The sequence below is a fragment of the Tachypleus tridentatus genome, chromosome 1 (genome assembly GCF_004210375.1).
Source record: "Tachypleus tridentatus isolate NWPU-2018 chromosome 1, ASM421037v1, whole genome shotgun sequence".
In the NCBI taxonomy this organism is placed as follows: domain Eukaryota; kingdom Metazoa; phylum Arthropoda; class Merostomata; order Xiphosura; family Limulidae; genus Tachypleus; species Tachypleus tridentatus.
Window position 1 is genome coordinate 130,502,504 of NC_134825.1, and position 14,774 is coordinate 130,517,277.

Below are 14,774 nucleotides of genomic sequence, written 5' to 3' on the forward strand. Positions count from 1 at the left end.
TTAAGATAATTTGATTAACCCTCTTGTTCACAGCAGGTCAAAGTGTGCATGCCACAATGTTTCAGATATTTACATTTCAAATTTAATAAAACCACATTTTATTTTCATGATATGCAAATGAACTTGGCATAAAACTATAGCTGATAAATACAATTTTCAATATTATACAAATCTTAAATTTCTTTTTAAAATTCTTAACCTTACACTAGTATGAGGATTGTGACATTTACACTCTACGTTTTCCTTCTTCTTCAAGTTATTACTACCCCTCCAAAAAGTACACAATTTAACTTACATTATTTATTATAATATTGTTATAATTCAGACAAAGAATAATCTTTATAGCTTTCAATCTTATTTTGTTACAGAGCCATAAAATAGAAAATCAAACCCTTCTTTCCATGCCTACCTATCACACCCTCTCTTTCACAAATTGACAACAATTGAACCAGAAATTTGATTGATTGATTTAGTGTTTTATGGCACAAAGCAGCGAGGCTATCTGTGCCAGACATTCGGTAAAATGTAAAAAAAATAAATAAATAAATAAATGTAGTAATAGACATAGATGAAAATGAAGGTAAAACAAAAAGTATAAAACCAATGTTGACACCTAGTCTACAATGTTAAGATAGAAGGCAGAGTATAAGAAGTTGTAAGGTTTTACTCTAGCAAAAGGTAATGATCATAACCCGCCAGGAAGACTAACAGGTAAGTTCAAGAACCACCGTCAGTCACCTGAAGTTGGTCTTTCCAGTCCTGGTTCGGGTTATGTGTCATAGCAACCAGTATCAAAATGTAAAAGAATAGAAGTTTCAAAAGATACATAGCAAAATTGTAACAATGAGTAGCCAAATGTCCAGTAAAAGATAAAAGTCAAGTAAATGGAGCAAAATTTGTAAAAGTAAATGAAGGTAAAAACAAAACAGCAATTAAAACAGAAAATGGTGTAAAACCAATGGTGACATCCAGTCTTCAAAGTTGTAAAATATTTACTCTAGCAAAATGGTAATGATCATAACCCGCCAGGAAGACTAACAGGTAAGTATAAAAACCACCGTCAGTCACCTGAAGTTGGTCTTTCCAGTCCTGGTTCTAGGTTATGAGTCAATATGGCCAGTATTAAAAAGTTAAGTAGTAAAAGTGTGAAATGATATGCAGCAAAAGTATAATAACAACTCGCCAGGACGACTAACGAGTAGTTCAAACAGTAGCGTTAGTCACCTGAAGTTGGCCTTTCCAGTCCTGGTTTCGAGTTATTTAATGTTCTGGCCATTGTCCAATGTCAAATTGAAGGAGAGAGATTAAAATTGTAAAAAAGGAACCACAATTAAAAAGGTGTAATGAATAAATATGCAACACTTAAATGAGATTAAAAAGATTAATGGCCATTAAAAAATTAAAAACATTATCAAGGTGGACAGAGTCACCATCACCAATAACTCTGTCCAATGTTACAGACTGACCCTGGGAAAAAAAATGTTTAAAATATTGCCGTCGTTGAGAATTGTAACGATGGCAAGAAAGTAAAACGTGGCTGATAGTGATTTGAGTGTTACACAAACTACACATTGGTGCATCAGTTCCAGATAAAAGAAAATGATGAGTTAAAAAACTGTGACCAATGCGTAGCCTAGTGAGAACAACTCACTCCTTCCGAACTTTACGGAAGCTAGATGGCCAAAGTCCAATTTTGGGTTTGATTTGAAAAAGTTTGTTGTCACGTTGCTCACTCCAAGTGGACTGCCAGCTGGCACGAAGCCGAGCCTTGAAGACAACACAAGGTATGTGTTGTAGGACTATTCTGTAGTACATGTACAGAATAGGCATAGGAGTGATGGTGCTGAAGCAGACATATTTAGCTGCCATGTCTGCAAGCTCGTTCCCGCGCGAATACCAACATGGCCTGGTATCCAGAAAAACTGGATTGAAGTAGCTGCTAATGAGAAATGGGCCAGTCGGTTTTGAATATCAGCGAGAATAGGATGTGAGCTAACGTGTAGCGATTCCAAGGCAAGTATAGAACTAAGCGAATCAGTATAAATAGTGCAGTTGGAGTACTGCTCAGCTGCAATATGATCCAGGGCAAGAGATATGGCATACAGTTCAGCAGTGAACACAGAAGCTGTAGAAGGGATTCTGCGCACAACTACTGACCCATAGCAAACCATAGCAGAGCCCACTGAATTACCTGATTTGGAACCATCTGTATAAATGGGAACTGAATGATTGTTTGAAAGATATTCATTGAATAAAAGACGGTACTTCCAATCTGGAGTATCTGCCTTTTTTTAGGTGACTGAAAGAAAGATCACATTTGGGGGCTGTAAGAAGCCATGGTGGGATAGGCCAACCTGTGGAATCTGCAATGTTATCCAAGGACAGACCCAATTCATCCAATTGCACCTGGATGCGAAGGCCAAACGGAGCAATGTCAGATCGTCTGTTCTGAAAAAGTACTGCCCACCGAGGAAGGAAAACACATTTCCAGGTGGGATGCTTTGGTAAGGAATGAAGTTTCGAAGTATATTGTAAAGATAGCTGCAAACGGCAAAGGTGTAGAGAAGGTTCATGAGATTCAATGTATATACTTTGAACTGGAGAGGCACGGAAAGCCCCAGTGCAAAGTCGAAGTCCTTGGTGATGAATGGGGTCCAGCATCTTTAAGGCCAAGGGTCTGGCAGAGCCATAGACCATTGATCCATAATCGAGTTTTGATCTAATAAGAGCGCGATATACCTTTAACATTGAACAGCGATCTGCCCCCCAACTGGTAGAAGAGAGAACATGGAGGATGTTCAGTGCTCTTGTGCATTTGACCCGAAGCTGCTTTAAGTGTGGTATAAAGGTCAGTTTACAATCAAAGATAATCCCCAAGAACTTGGTCTCCGAGACCACTGGCAGCAAAACTACACCGATATGAAGTTCAGGATCAGGGTGAATACCCCGTCGACGGCAAAAGTGCATGCATACAGTTTTGGAGAGAGAGAAATTAAAGCCGTTCGCCAGAGTCCACTTCCGTACACAATTGAGGGTGGTTTGTAGTTGCTGCTCAATATATCTCATGTTTGACGACTGACATGAGATGTGAAAGTCGCCGTCATATAGCCCATTCGCAACAGTGAGAGGGAGTTGTTCAGTGATGGCATTTATCTTTATACTGAAGAGTGTAACACTCAATACACAGCCTTGAGGGACTCCAAGTTCCTGTACAAAAGAACGGGAAAGTGTCGAACCAACACGAACTTGGAATCTCCTGTCCATTAAAAAATTTTTAATAACCATGGGTAAATGGCCACGTAAGCCATATGTATGGAGGTCTCGCAAAACGCCATACCTCCATGTTGTGTCGTAAGCCTTCTCTATGTCAAAGAATATTGATACAAGATGTTGGCGGTTGAGAAAGGCTTCTCTGATAGATGTTTTAAGACGAATTAGGTGGTCTGTGGTGGAGTGCTGTCAACGGAACCCACACTGGGTGGGCGAGAGGAGGTTGTTTGATTCAAGGAACCAAACAAGACGAGCATTAACCATCCTTTCTAATGTCTTACAGAGACAGCTCGTCAAAGCAATTGGACGGTAGTTTGAAGGAATCTTGGGATCTTTCCCTGGCTTAGAGAAAGGTAAAATAATAGCCTGGCGCCAGGCATCAGGAAGAACATTCTCCTGCCAGATCCGGTTGAAAACAATCAGAAGCACATCAAGAGAAGCAGGAGATAGATGGTGCAGAATGTCATAATGAATATCATCAGGTCCAACAGACGTACTGGCAGACCGATGAAGGGCCATTTTTAGTTCCACCAGAGTAAAGAGACAATTATAGTCAAAGAAACAGTCAGTTCAAAAGGAAAGAGGTGATCGCTCTGCCCGAGTCTTGATGGCCAGAAAGGTGAAGGAGCAAGCAGAAGTGCTAGATACCCGGCAAAAGCTTTCACCTGGAGTGTTAGCAATGTTCCGAACATCAGTCACCTCCTGACCATCAGAGAGTAAGGTTGAGAGGGAAATAGAATTGTAGTGCCTATTAACCTTTCGAATCCTGTCCCATATGATCTTGGAACTGGTGGTAGAAGATATGCTGATTGTGAACTTAATCCAAGATTCCTTCTGGTTTTGACGTCTTACCCACCTAGCATGTGCACGGGCCTGTTGGAAAGCAACCTGGTTTGAAAGTGTGGGATATCTACGAAAAGTATCCCAGGCCCGCTTTTGAGCCTTCCGTGCTAAGTGGCAAGCAGGATTCCACCACGGATGAGGATATCGTGTAAAACGTGTCGAGGTTTTAGGAATACACTGAGCAGCTGCATGTGTAATACAGTCAGTTACCGCTGCTACACAGTCGTCTATTGATGGCTGATTTACGATAGAAGGATCAAGTTATGCAAGAGCAGTGAAAGTGGACCAGTCTGCCTGATCCAGCTTCGACCGGGGTATGCGGGTAGGGTGGCATCGACCACGGCCAGTCTCTCTCAAAAGGATCGGAAAATGATCACTGCCTAGTGGATTACTGTCAACCCTCCATGAAAAATGGGAGAATAATGAAGGGGAGCAAACTGAGAGATCAATAGCGGTAAAGGACTGACTAGGTGCATGAAAGTAGGTGGAAGAACCAGTATTGAAAAGAGAAAGATTGTGATCAGAGAGCATCCGCTCTACAGATCGGCCCCTCCCATCAATAATAGCACTTCCCCAGAGGGGATGATGTCCATTAAAATCCCCTAGGATTAGAAATGGAGATGGCAATTGTTCAACGAGAGCATCGAGATCTGATTGATCATATGTCTTTCCAGGGGACAGGTACAGAGAACAAACAGTGATGGTATGACCCAAGGAAACACGGATGGCTACAGCCTCCAAGGGTGTGTTGAGTGACAAAGACAGGGGGGCACGTGTTGATCAACCAACAGTGCCACCCCTCCATGTACTCGACCATCACACAACCTGTCATTTCTGTACAGAGAAAACTGCCGAATGGAGACAGTATCAGCAGTTTTGAGAAATGTTTCTTGTAAAGAAAGACAAACAGGATGGTAGGAAGCAATCAGCGTTTTGATATCATCCATATTAGAACGTAAACCTCGACAGTTCCATTGTATCAAGGTGGCCATTTTTAATATTGGGTAGGTGAAGTGGCTGGAGAACCCTTCGGTTTACGACCACGTCTTTTTTCTTTACTGTCTTTAGTCGGAGGAGGTCTATCAACCTCCATGGATCCTGCTCTGGGTCGGGTGGGCAGGTTTTTGTTATTGGAAGGGGAATCCAGTGACTGAGGACGTGAACGAATAATTGTTTTGTCTCTTGTGGTGGGAGAAAAAGATGTATCAGAAGAAATGCCTGTATTTGAAACTGAAGGACGTGGATCTTGAGGTTTGTTGGAAGGTATGGGAGGAACAGAGATGGGTGTGGAAGTCGATTCATCAACCTTTTTACCACGGAGGTCAAAAGGCTTTTCATTTGTTTTGAAAACGATTCTCTTGGAGGCACAGAGAGATCTGTCTGCACTCCCACTGTAGTTATGAAATGAAGTGCAGCAGCATATGTCCGAGATGGAGTTGTGGACAGCAATTTCCGAGCCTCAGGATAACTAATGTTATGTGTCGTTTTCAAACGCTGCACCTCTTTTTCCTCCAACCATTTTGGGCAAGAATGAAAGTAAGAGGGGTGAGAACCATTGCAGTTTACGCAATGTGGTTTCATGTCACAGTCATAGGCATCGTGGTCCTTGCCTCCACAACGAGCACATGTCAGGCAACCACGACAAGATGTCTTTGAGTCGCCGAATCTCTGACATTGGAAACATCGAAGAGGATTTGGTATGTATGACCGAACCCTGCAACTGAGATAACCTGCCTCGATGGTGCCAGGTGCACGTGGTGAAGTAAATGTTAAAACGAGGGTATTTGTTGGCAGTGTAACTCCATCTTTGCAAGTGGAGATGCACCTCACTGCAGAAACTCCTTGAGTGGAGAGACCAGCGAGAATCTCTGACTCGGGAACGTTCTTCAAATCTCTTTGAACAATAACTCCTCGTGAAGAATTCAAGGTAGCATGGGGTGTAACCTCAATAGGTATATCCCCAATTGCCTTTGAATTCAAGAGGAGTTCACTGTGTTGGGATCTGGATGTTTCAACCAATATGTCACCAGATCAAAGTTTCTTTACTGACTTTGGAGAGCCAGCAAGTCCCTCTAGTCCCTTTTGAATAAAAAAAGGGGACATTTGCCCTAAAGGTTTTTCCAAAAGAGAATGTAATATAAGAAAATGAGGTACGTGTGTTACTGATGTTGAAGATTGCTGTTCTGAGTATTCAAGACATGGTCGCTTACCAATTGACTGTTTTTTTTAAAATTTTATTTAAATTTTTTAGAGGATCCATAGGAAAAAGGAAAAATTTCGGTGCCCACTGACCCCACCCACCATGGAGCCCTACAAGGGGATGCACTACAAAGTCACGCAAGGACAATGCAGAAACGCCAGGGTTTCGTGAGCACTATACCCAAACACCAGCATCAGGCACAATGTCCACAACGCCCATTGAGAACTTCCAACACTGGTACTTGGTTGACTCTAGCCCAAGTGGACCAGCCGATTGACCCAAGGGGGGCCACCCAAAGGCCGTCCGTCTACAGGAATTCGAGGCCAAAGTGGTGTGTTAGGGTTGGACCCCTCAACCACCAGGATCCTCTCCTCCCCTTCACAGGTTGCCACGCACGGGAAACACGTGGGTGGATGTTTAGATCACAGAGAAGGTAACCAGATAGAACAGAACCTTCCCTGGGAGGTCCCCTCACCACGTACAGGAATCCACACCGAGGGGGCCAGACATTTAATGCTATATTACTTATAACCAATAAAGAGCTAAAGTTTTAATCTAGCAAGTGATATATTATTTTTGATTTTGTTTTTGAATTTCATACAAAGCTAAATGAGGACCATCTGTGCTAACTGTCCCTAATTTAGCAGTGTAAGACTAGAGAGACCATCAACCACTAACTCTTGAGCTACTCTTTTACCAAATAATAGTAGAACTGACCATCACATTATAAAACACCCATGGCTGAAAGGGTGAGCATGATTGGTGTTGTGGGTTTTCTGTACAAAAAACAGTCTATTTTGCTTCCAGTACAAACTTTATTCACGTAGGAAAAACAGACAAGCTTAGCTGAATTTTTAAAGGCTCTTCTCGCATAGTTAGAAGACCAAAAAAATCATGATAGTTATAGGATATTGTCTGCTTTTTACATGTTATTATTAAATGTTTTTGGATGCATTTTATAAACAAAAGCATTAAGTGTATTAGTACCATTTAATATTAAAAAAACAGAGTTAAGTGTCATCACTAGTTTACAGCAAAGCAAAAAACAATCCAGATAAGTATTAGATTTCTAGTTTTTCAAGTGTATTATTTAATTATTGTTATAAAAGTAACCAAAACTTAAAAAATATAAATTTATTGTGTTAGATAAGGTTAGGTTAGATAAGATGAAAAAAATTAAAAACATTTTCACCAGATACACTTGTAAATAAGCAAGCCTATGCCTTATATAATTTGGTACCATACCTTGAGCTAAATGACTTACAATTTGTATGGGGAGATAATTAGTTACACACAGTTCAAAAGGCAATAAAGCAATACAATTTAAGTAGAAACAGATATATACTGTTATGATTTTAAAGGTATTTAGGATGAACAAATGTCGTTTCAAATTACAACTTTAAGTCATTCCAGAAAAAAGAAAGTGTAATTTAGATTTTTGGGGGGTAGTTACAAGGTCAAATTCACCAACCTTGTATAAAACTATGGTGAAGAAACTAAAAGTTAAAATATAAAGTTTTATCAAGAAAAAAAAGTGTGAAATTGAAATTTATTTAGAAGGTTTTAGATATTAGGCAAATAAAGTTTAAGATCTTTGAGATGAAGAAAAGTATTTTTAATCTTAACGTGAAAATTACTTTGCACTCACAATAGTAGAAAAAAAGACTATACATATATTCCCAGATATGTTTTTTTTAAAATCACTTCACTTAAACGTTTGATTTTTTTGTATAAACATGACATGTAACATTTACCAAAAGTCTGACAAACTTTGTGAAGATACACAAAATGTATTAAAAGTTACAGTATAAAAACTGTAACAAGTACAATAGTGGTTTCAAGGTCAGTTAACTGACTTTGTTACAAAAGAGTTCATAAGACTAGTACTTCCCATCTCTTTTTTTTTCTTTTCTAAAGGAAGATTAACAAACATTTCAATCAGGCCAGGTTGATATGCCACACATGTTGTCAAAAACTCTAAAATGGCTACTTTCAAACGGATGTCAACTGTCAGTGACTGCAACAGCAGCAACAGATGGTCTTTTACAGCTTCTGATTCTGTTCTTAAACATGCCAGCACAGACATAGGAAATTCCTACAATAATCAACAGAAAAGTATTAATAACTGAAATATCAGTAACAGGATGTCACCAAGATCTCTTCTAAATAGGGGAACATTAAATTAACAAACTGAAGAAACAAAAAATACAAAAACATTCAATTAACAAACCGTTTATAAGAGTAAAACACGAAATTTATTTTGCTTTATTCAAAATCTAACTTTCTGCTGCAAGTCATACAAACAAGTAAGATGAAAATGATTTACTGGTTAATAATAACCTCACCATTCAAAATAGTAACACCAAAAATCTTGTCATATATCACATATACATTTTTTAGAGGGAGGGTGGGGGGTTGTCAGGAACAATTCATATCTAATAATTGTAGTCTGTGGTCAATAAATAAGAGGTAAGAGGTTCTTGCATTTTTATATCTTTGAATACAATAAAACAAACTATATTTTCAACATAAAAAAGTGTCATTCAAACAGACCGACCTAACAGGTCTTACTGCTCTCTCCTCTAAAACCTACATATCCTTCTTTGATGGTTTGTTATAATAGAATATTTTGGTAGCTTTAAAATACATACTATAAAAGAAACATACATAGAAATCAAAAGATCACCAACAGAAACTTACAAAAGTGGCATGTCACTAATTAGCTGGAATGGATTTCAAAACTATGTCCTGAAGAACAGAAAGCATTAAAGCTTAGAGACATTCCTTTCACATGACTATTGCATTTAGGCTTTATTTCCTTTTCAAAATTGAGAACAATTCTCCAGATATAAGCAGTAATATGAATGCAAGTTCAACCAATAATTTAACAGCTGAACAAGTAAAAAGCAAAGAACTATAAAATTAACACTAAACAGATAAGATTAGGAACCAGTATACAAATATATATAAAAGCTGAGGTTTATAGTTAAGATAATCAGTGTTATGATAGGATTAAAAAACTAAACACTTTTTGAATTTTATTTAAGAAACAAACTAGATACACATTATACAATGCTAAAATATAAAGTTTTTAGAAATTTTAATATAAAAACTGTTGATACTAAAGATTAGAATTATATTTTGTAATCACATTTTGAAAGCACAGAAGTAGTGAGTATGCACTCAAAGTGATCTGAACACCCATCTGTTTGGATAAAGTTGATCCAATATACTCCACACAATTATTTATGAATATTAAGTACAAAACTAAAAAAATATACTAATGCTAGTTCTTTGTTGAAACATAATATAATTTTCTGGAAAAATATGAAAGTGATATAATTACGTATTTGATAGAGCAGTTCCTAATATTAACAAGTCCTGATTGTGACCAAATTTTATTTCACTAAGCAAAAAACAATAACAAATTTTGTGACAAAAATGTTCTGAAAAATCAAGGAGGTATTCTTATATTAGAAATTTTATTAAAATAAAACTAAAAATTTAAAAATACTACTGGAAAAATACCTAATAATTTATAAAATTTCATTGTAAGATCTGAATGAATAAAATCCCAATAACCCGAGCATTTTCAAAAGGTGGATGTTTCAAAAGCACTCATGTTTAGGGTTTTTATTCAGTTCTATCAAGACTTCTTGAACCTATGTGTTTTTCTAACATCATAAATGTATGATTTAACAAAACTCTCATTAATAACACTATGTAACAAAATTTTTACTTTTTCTTGTTCCTGGGCAGAAAATGTTATTTCCCAATTGCCTATGCCTAAAGTAAATGGAAAAGACCTTTTTTTCTCTTCAAACTTTGCTTTTGTGACCTGAAAGCATATAACAAAAACATGAGGAGAGACTATATTTGAGGGCTGATACATGAAAGTGATGTACATTACAGTCGCAAATCTTGAAAAACTACTCACCTCTAAACATTTTTGTATAACTTTAGTATAAATACATGCAAATCTTGATTCATATGTTGTTTTATTCAGACCTTATGTAAATGAAAATGTGGAAATTTGCCCATTTTTACATAGAAAATAGGTTAATTTCTAAAGTTCAAATCTAGGTCACAAAAACAAAGTTTGAAGGGAATAATGGCCATTTCCTGTACTTTTACAACATAAGCAATTGAGAAATAACACACACTCTCCAGGAACAAAATTTGTGTTACACAGTGTAATTTAAAATTTCTTCCTTTATAATCAAATATTATATTGAAAATAATGCACATTTTATAATAATTTCATTTCAACTACACATTTGACTTGACTTTTCACCTTAGCAATCCGTTTCAAGAGCTGAACAGATAAAGTAGCAAGACGAGGGTCCTGACGTTGAAAAACATAATATGCTATAGACAGTATCGTATGAGGCTTATTACGTTGAGTTGGTTGTGCAAACATAGCACGTACTAGAGGACATTCAGCTGTTTGCATTTCATCTGAAGTGATTACAATTTCTGTCACAGAATTTCGTAGAAGTAAAAGTCGATTCAACACAGAAAGAGAAAATCGAACTGTATCAATTAACTCTTGACCATATTTACTGCAAAAATAAAGAAAATCTTTTATAATAATGCATGTAAAAATTAATACTTTAAGTATGTTTTTGTACAACTGTAACAAACTATAGATGCACATAGTAAGTGTAACAAACTATAATCAGAGCAACAAAATTGTATCTCAGAACAGCTGGTATGGGTATTAACACTTTTACAATAATTTTTTTTTTAAGTTCATTTAGGTAATTCTAGAGGTTACACAAATAAAATTTGAAAACTTTAAGAAAAAAAACAGTATTTTATACTTAAAATGAAAATCATGTTACACTCGAACTATTAACTCTGAGTGCCAAAAAGTACAGCAAATGAATGACATATTTTTAGTGTAAAGATTTAATTAAAATAATCTCATTCTTTGTGCATAAAATACTTAAATTTTATCTCAGTCACCATATGTATTACTCCATACTTATCATTTCATAGGCAGGCTCATGTATTTTACTAGAACCCATGGTGAAAGGATAATCATGTTTAATGTACTTTGTAGTAAACTTTATCTCAACTAACTGATTTTGTTGTAATGCTGATATTTTTTCAACAGCAAAATACTGTAGGTGAACTATATACAACCCAAAATGTACAGAAAAAAATTGGTATAAATTTATTTCCACATACACAAACATCTTTTTTCCCAATTAGTTTAATATACTTACATGACAAAAAAGATCTGAATAAACTGAAAAGATATTACCACTATATATGAAATATAAAAATGTTAAAAGTTCACTAAACACAAAAACAGTAAGCAAGCTACAGATACATACAGAATGGAAAAGAGCACGAGATACTCAGTTAATGAATGAGCTTACGTATTTTGTAATTCCAAGCTTTGTCGGACAACAGCCTCTCCAGCAGTAGCTAACTTCATTAAAGTTTGACCAGATTCTAAGTTCAATAGACTAAAGGCACACAGTACTTGCAGCTTTGATCTGTATCAAAAAAAAAAAAAAGAAACTGTAGTAACACTTCCAGTATCTTATCTACACATCAAATATATCATCTTTTAATAACAGAGGTGTAATTAAACTATTAAACATACATCAATACCCTGAATATTAGCACTTTCAATCAGCACAATATGTTGGATTAAAATAGCAAATTTAATACTACATAGCCTGATCCAGGTTCCTTTTCAATACAACACACTATACCTGGGTACCTATAGTAAGCCTTAATAAATATGATTCAATAGGTGGAAAAATGAATAGAATTGTAATATATTAGCTCTTAATAGTTTTGGTATGAAAATACAATTGTGGTCTATTATAACCTCATATTATTATTGTAAACAAACAATTCGACAAAATATTAAAAAGAATGTCTTTTACTATTAAAGTGGAATTAAAAATGAAGGATTTAAAAAAAAAAAAAAAACAGTTGCTTATTGCATCCTTTCTCCTTTACACACAAGCTAAAAGTTGGGAAAATTTCCCACCTCACTTTTGAGTTTTAAATAATTTTCTAAGCCTTACTATAAGGATTAATCAAATCTCAAAAATGTTTTGTGACAGAGTTTAAATTTCATTGTTTTCCTTTCAGGGATATAAACTGCACTATAAACAACAAATGCTTGGATGAGGCTACTGTTGCTAAAATAAAATAATTTAAGTTATACAAGGATATGTGTTATTCAAACTTGAGATGACAGACACTAAAATACATACAGATGAGACAAAAGTCTAATTTAAAACAAAATTATAACTTTATTTACAATAGGCATGTGACCTTATATTTAAGTGTAGCATTGAAAACTAAAATAAATATATATATATAGCCACTATAGCCATTTCATGATGAGATATATTATTTCACACATTTTAATATAATTTATAATAAAAACTTTATGCTGATATTTTTTAGTGAACTATATAAAAAATTTTAAATGACATCATCTAATCAAGCGATAGAGAGAAATACTGTGTGCATAATAATGATTTCACATATTTAGGATTAGTGTGTTTTCTCACAGCAGTCACATTGAGCTATTTGTTGTGTCCACTGAGGGGATTCAAACCACTGATATTAGTATTGTAAATCCAAAGAATTATCACTGTCCCATCAGGGAACTCCACATTTAGAAATCTAATTCTTTCTTTACTGCTTCTCATGCAACCATATATTACAAATTCTTCATTACTGATCAAGTTACAGTTAGCCTATGATTCCAAGTAGTCTGTGAAAAATTTCAGAAACAGTTTACATCACTTGATTAGAAATTTTCATGGACTAGGTATGGAAAAAAATGATGTGATGGCATTTTCTGAAAAATGTTTTACTGGGTATATAAAAGCCATGAATATTTCTAGAAATATATATATATATATATAATGAGTATTTCCTTCATAGACAAATAAAAAGTTCATACATTAAACAAAAAGTTTATATACAAAAAAAAATTAAAAAATTGGTCATAATTTCATGCTTTTTTGGAAGATAATATTACTTTCAATATTAAATTCACTGAAATAATTGTACAAACTTTGGCTTGAAGGTATCACCATCCACAGAAATCATTAGCAGTTTATGGAATATGTTCAAACATTTCTGGCCTAAAGATGAGAAAAACAGAGGTACTTAGCAATATAAAATATATAAAAAAAGAATAAGAAAAATTATACAAGAAAAAGTGTATAGATATTTAATCTGTTGAAATGTTAAAGTTCTTTGAAATACTTTATGCCAAGAAACTGATTAGTCCAATTCCTAATTCACATGTAAAATTCCTTCATAAGTCTATTTTTCAATACACGATTTTTGAAGGTTTATTTTCACTAATGACTGATAATGAGAGATCAACAAAGGTTTGAAAAAAAAAACATTTTATACATTATCTAACCTTACATTATTTATTAAAATATGAAAACCATACAGTTTTGAAAGTCATGAACATAAAATCTCATATTTAAAAACTAGTAATTGAAAATAATGATTAACTATTTATAATTAAAATTTCTTAGCAACTATCATTTTCCTTCTTACAAAATTACTGTATATAAGGAAGAAAGCATTATGTTCTAGGTTGCTGTTGTTTTTTAAATACATATATGAACTGCTACTGTCAGTTGTAACTTTCTTTTACCCATTTTAAGTGCTACTTTCCTTTTCTTTTGAAACTTATTTACACTTAACAGGTTTTTATTTGGTATATATCTTCAAGTTTTAAGAGTCTCCTTCAACCATAGTACTTACTGTACAGACTTTTAATTAATTAGAATAATAAAGCTGGAAAATATGAGCAATATAAAAATATGAACTATTATAGCACAAGATAAAATTAAATGTAAGTGTGTCTACATCCTCAATACATATAGGTCATCTTCAATCTCAACTAACAACTTACCAATGATTTCTCTATCTCCAAATTGAGTGTATCGCCACTTATAAAAGGCTGGGAAAATTTCTGTTACAATGTAAACTAGACAAGCAAGCAGGGTGCTATCATCATCTTCACCTATAACCTACAAAAGAACTTAAATGTTTTAATGGAACAAAATATTTAAAAAATGGTAACTTGTTTACAGTTATGAATCTTACTTGCATATTGGCTTATATTACAGACAATCCTCCAATCTCATAGGATTTTTCAAAAATAACAGGGTAAAAGACATGAAATTCTATGACATGGAGCCACTATAATATATATCTTGTGTAAAGAACATGAACTAAAACCCAATCACATAGTCTTCATACAAAATTATTCTAAATGATATTTTTATAGGAGTTTTACTAAAGTGCCTCAAAATTACCCTTTCAACAACAAATGTTAGAAAACCCTTCTTGTAATGGCCTTATTATAAAGTAACAATCACTGCATTCTAAAAAACAAAACAAAATGAACACAAGAGTAAGTATAACCTTTCATAAGTTACACATTAATTAAACA

The 14,774-nt window shown here is 34.8% G+C and overlaps 1 protein-coding gene across 12 annotated transcripts in view; it reads right to left on the minus strand.

The window, feature by feature from the left end:
• Window positions 1-14,774, minus strand: part of Nup188 (nuclear pore complex protein Nup188) — a 173,289-nt gene that overhangs the window by 74,349 nt on the left and 84,166 nt on the right. For 9 of the 12 annotated variants that reach the window (XM_076452103.1, XM_076452112.1, XM_076452121.1 and 6 more), the window contains 6 exons: window positions 14,232-14,349; window positions 13,371-13,440; window positions 11,701-11,820; window positions 10,608-10,875; window positions 10,053-10,151; window positions 8,205-8,408 (listed from right to left, as the gene is read on the minus strand). In XM_076452103.1, coding sequence (XP_076308218.1) covers window positions 8,205-8,408; window positions 10,053-10,151; window positions 10,608-10,875; window positions 11,701-11,820; window positions 13,371-13,440; window positions 14,232-14,349 — 879 coding nt within the window. The remainder of the gene's footprint in view (window positions 1-8,204; window positions 8,409-10,052; window positions 10,152-10,607; window positions 10,876-11,700; window positions 11,821-13,370; window positions 13,441-14,231; window positions 14,350-14,774) is intronic. The other 3 variants (XM_076452137.1, XM_076452093.1, XM_076452163.1) reach the window with 1 other exon arrangement.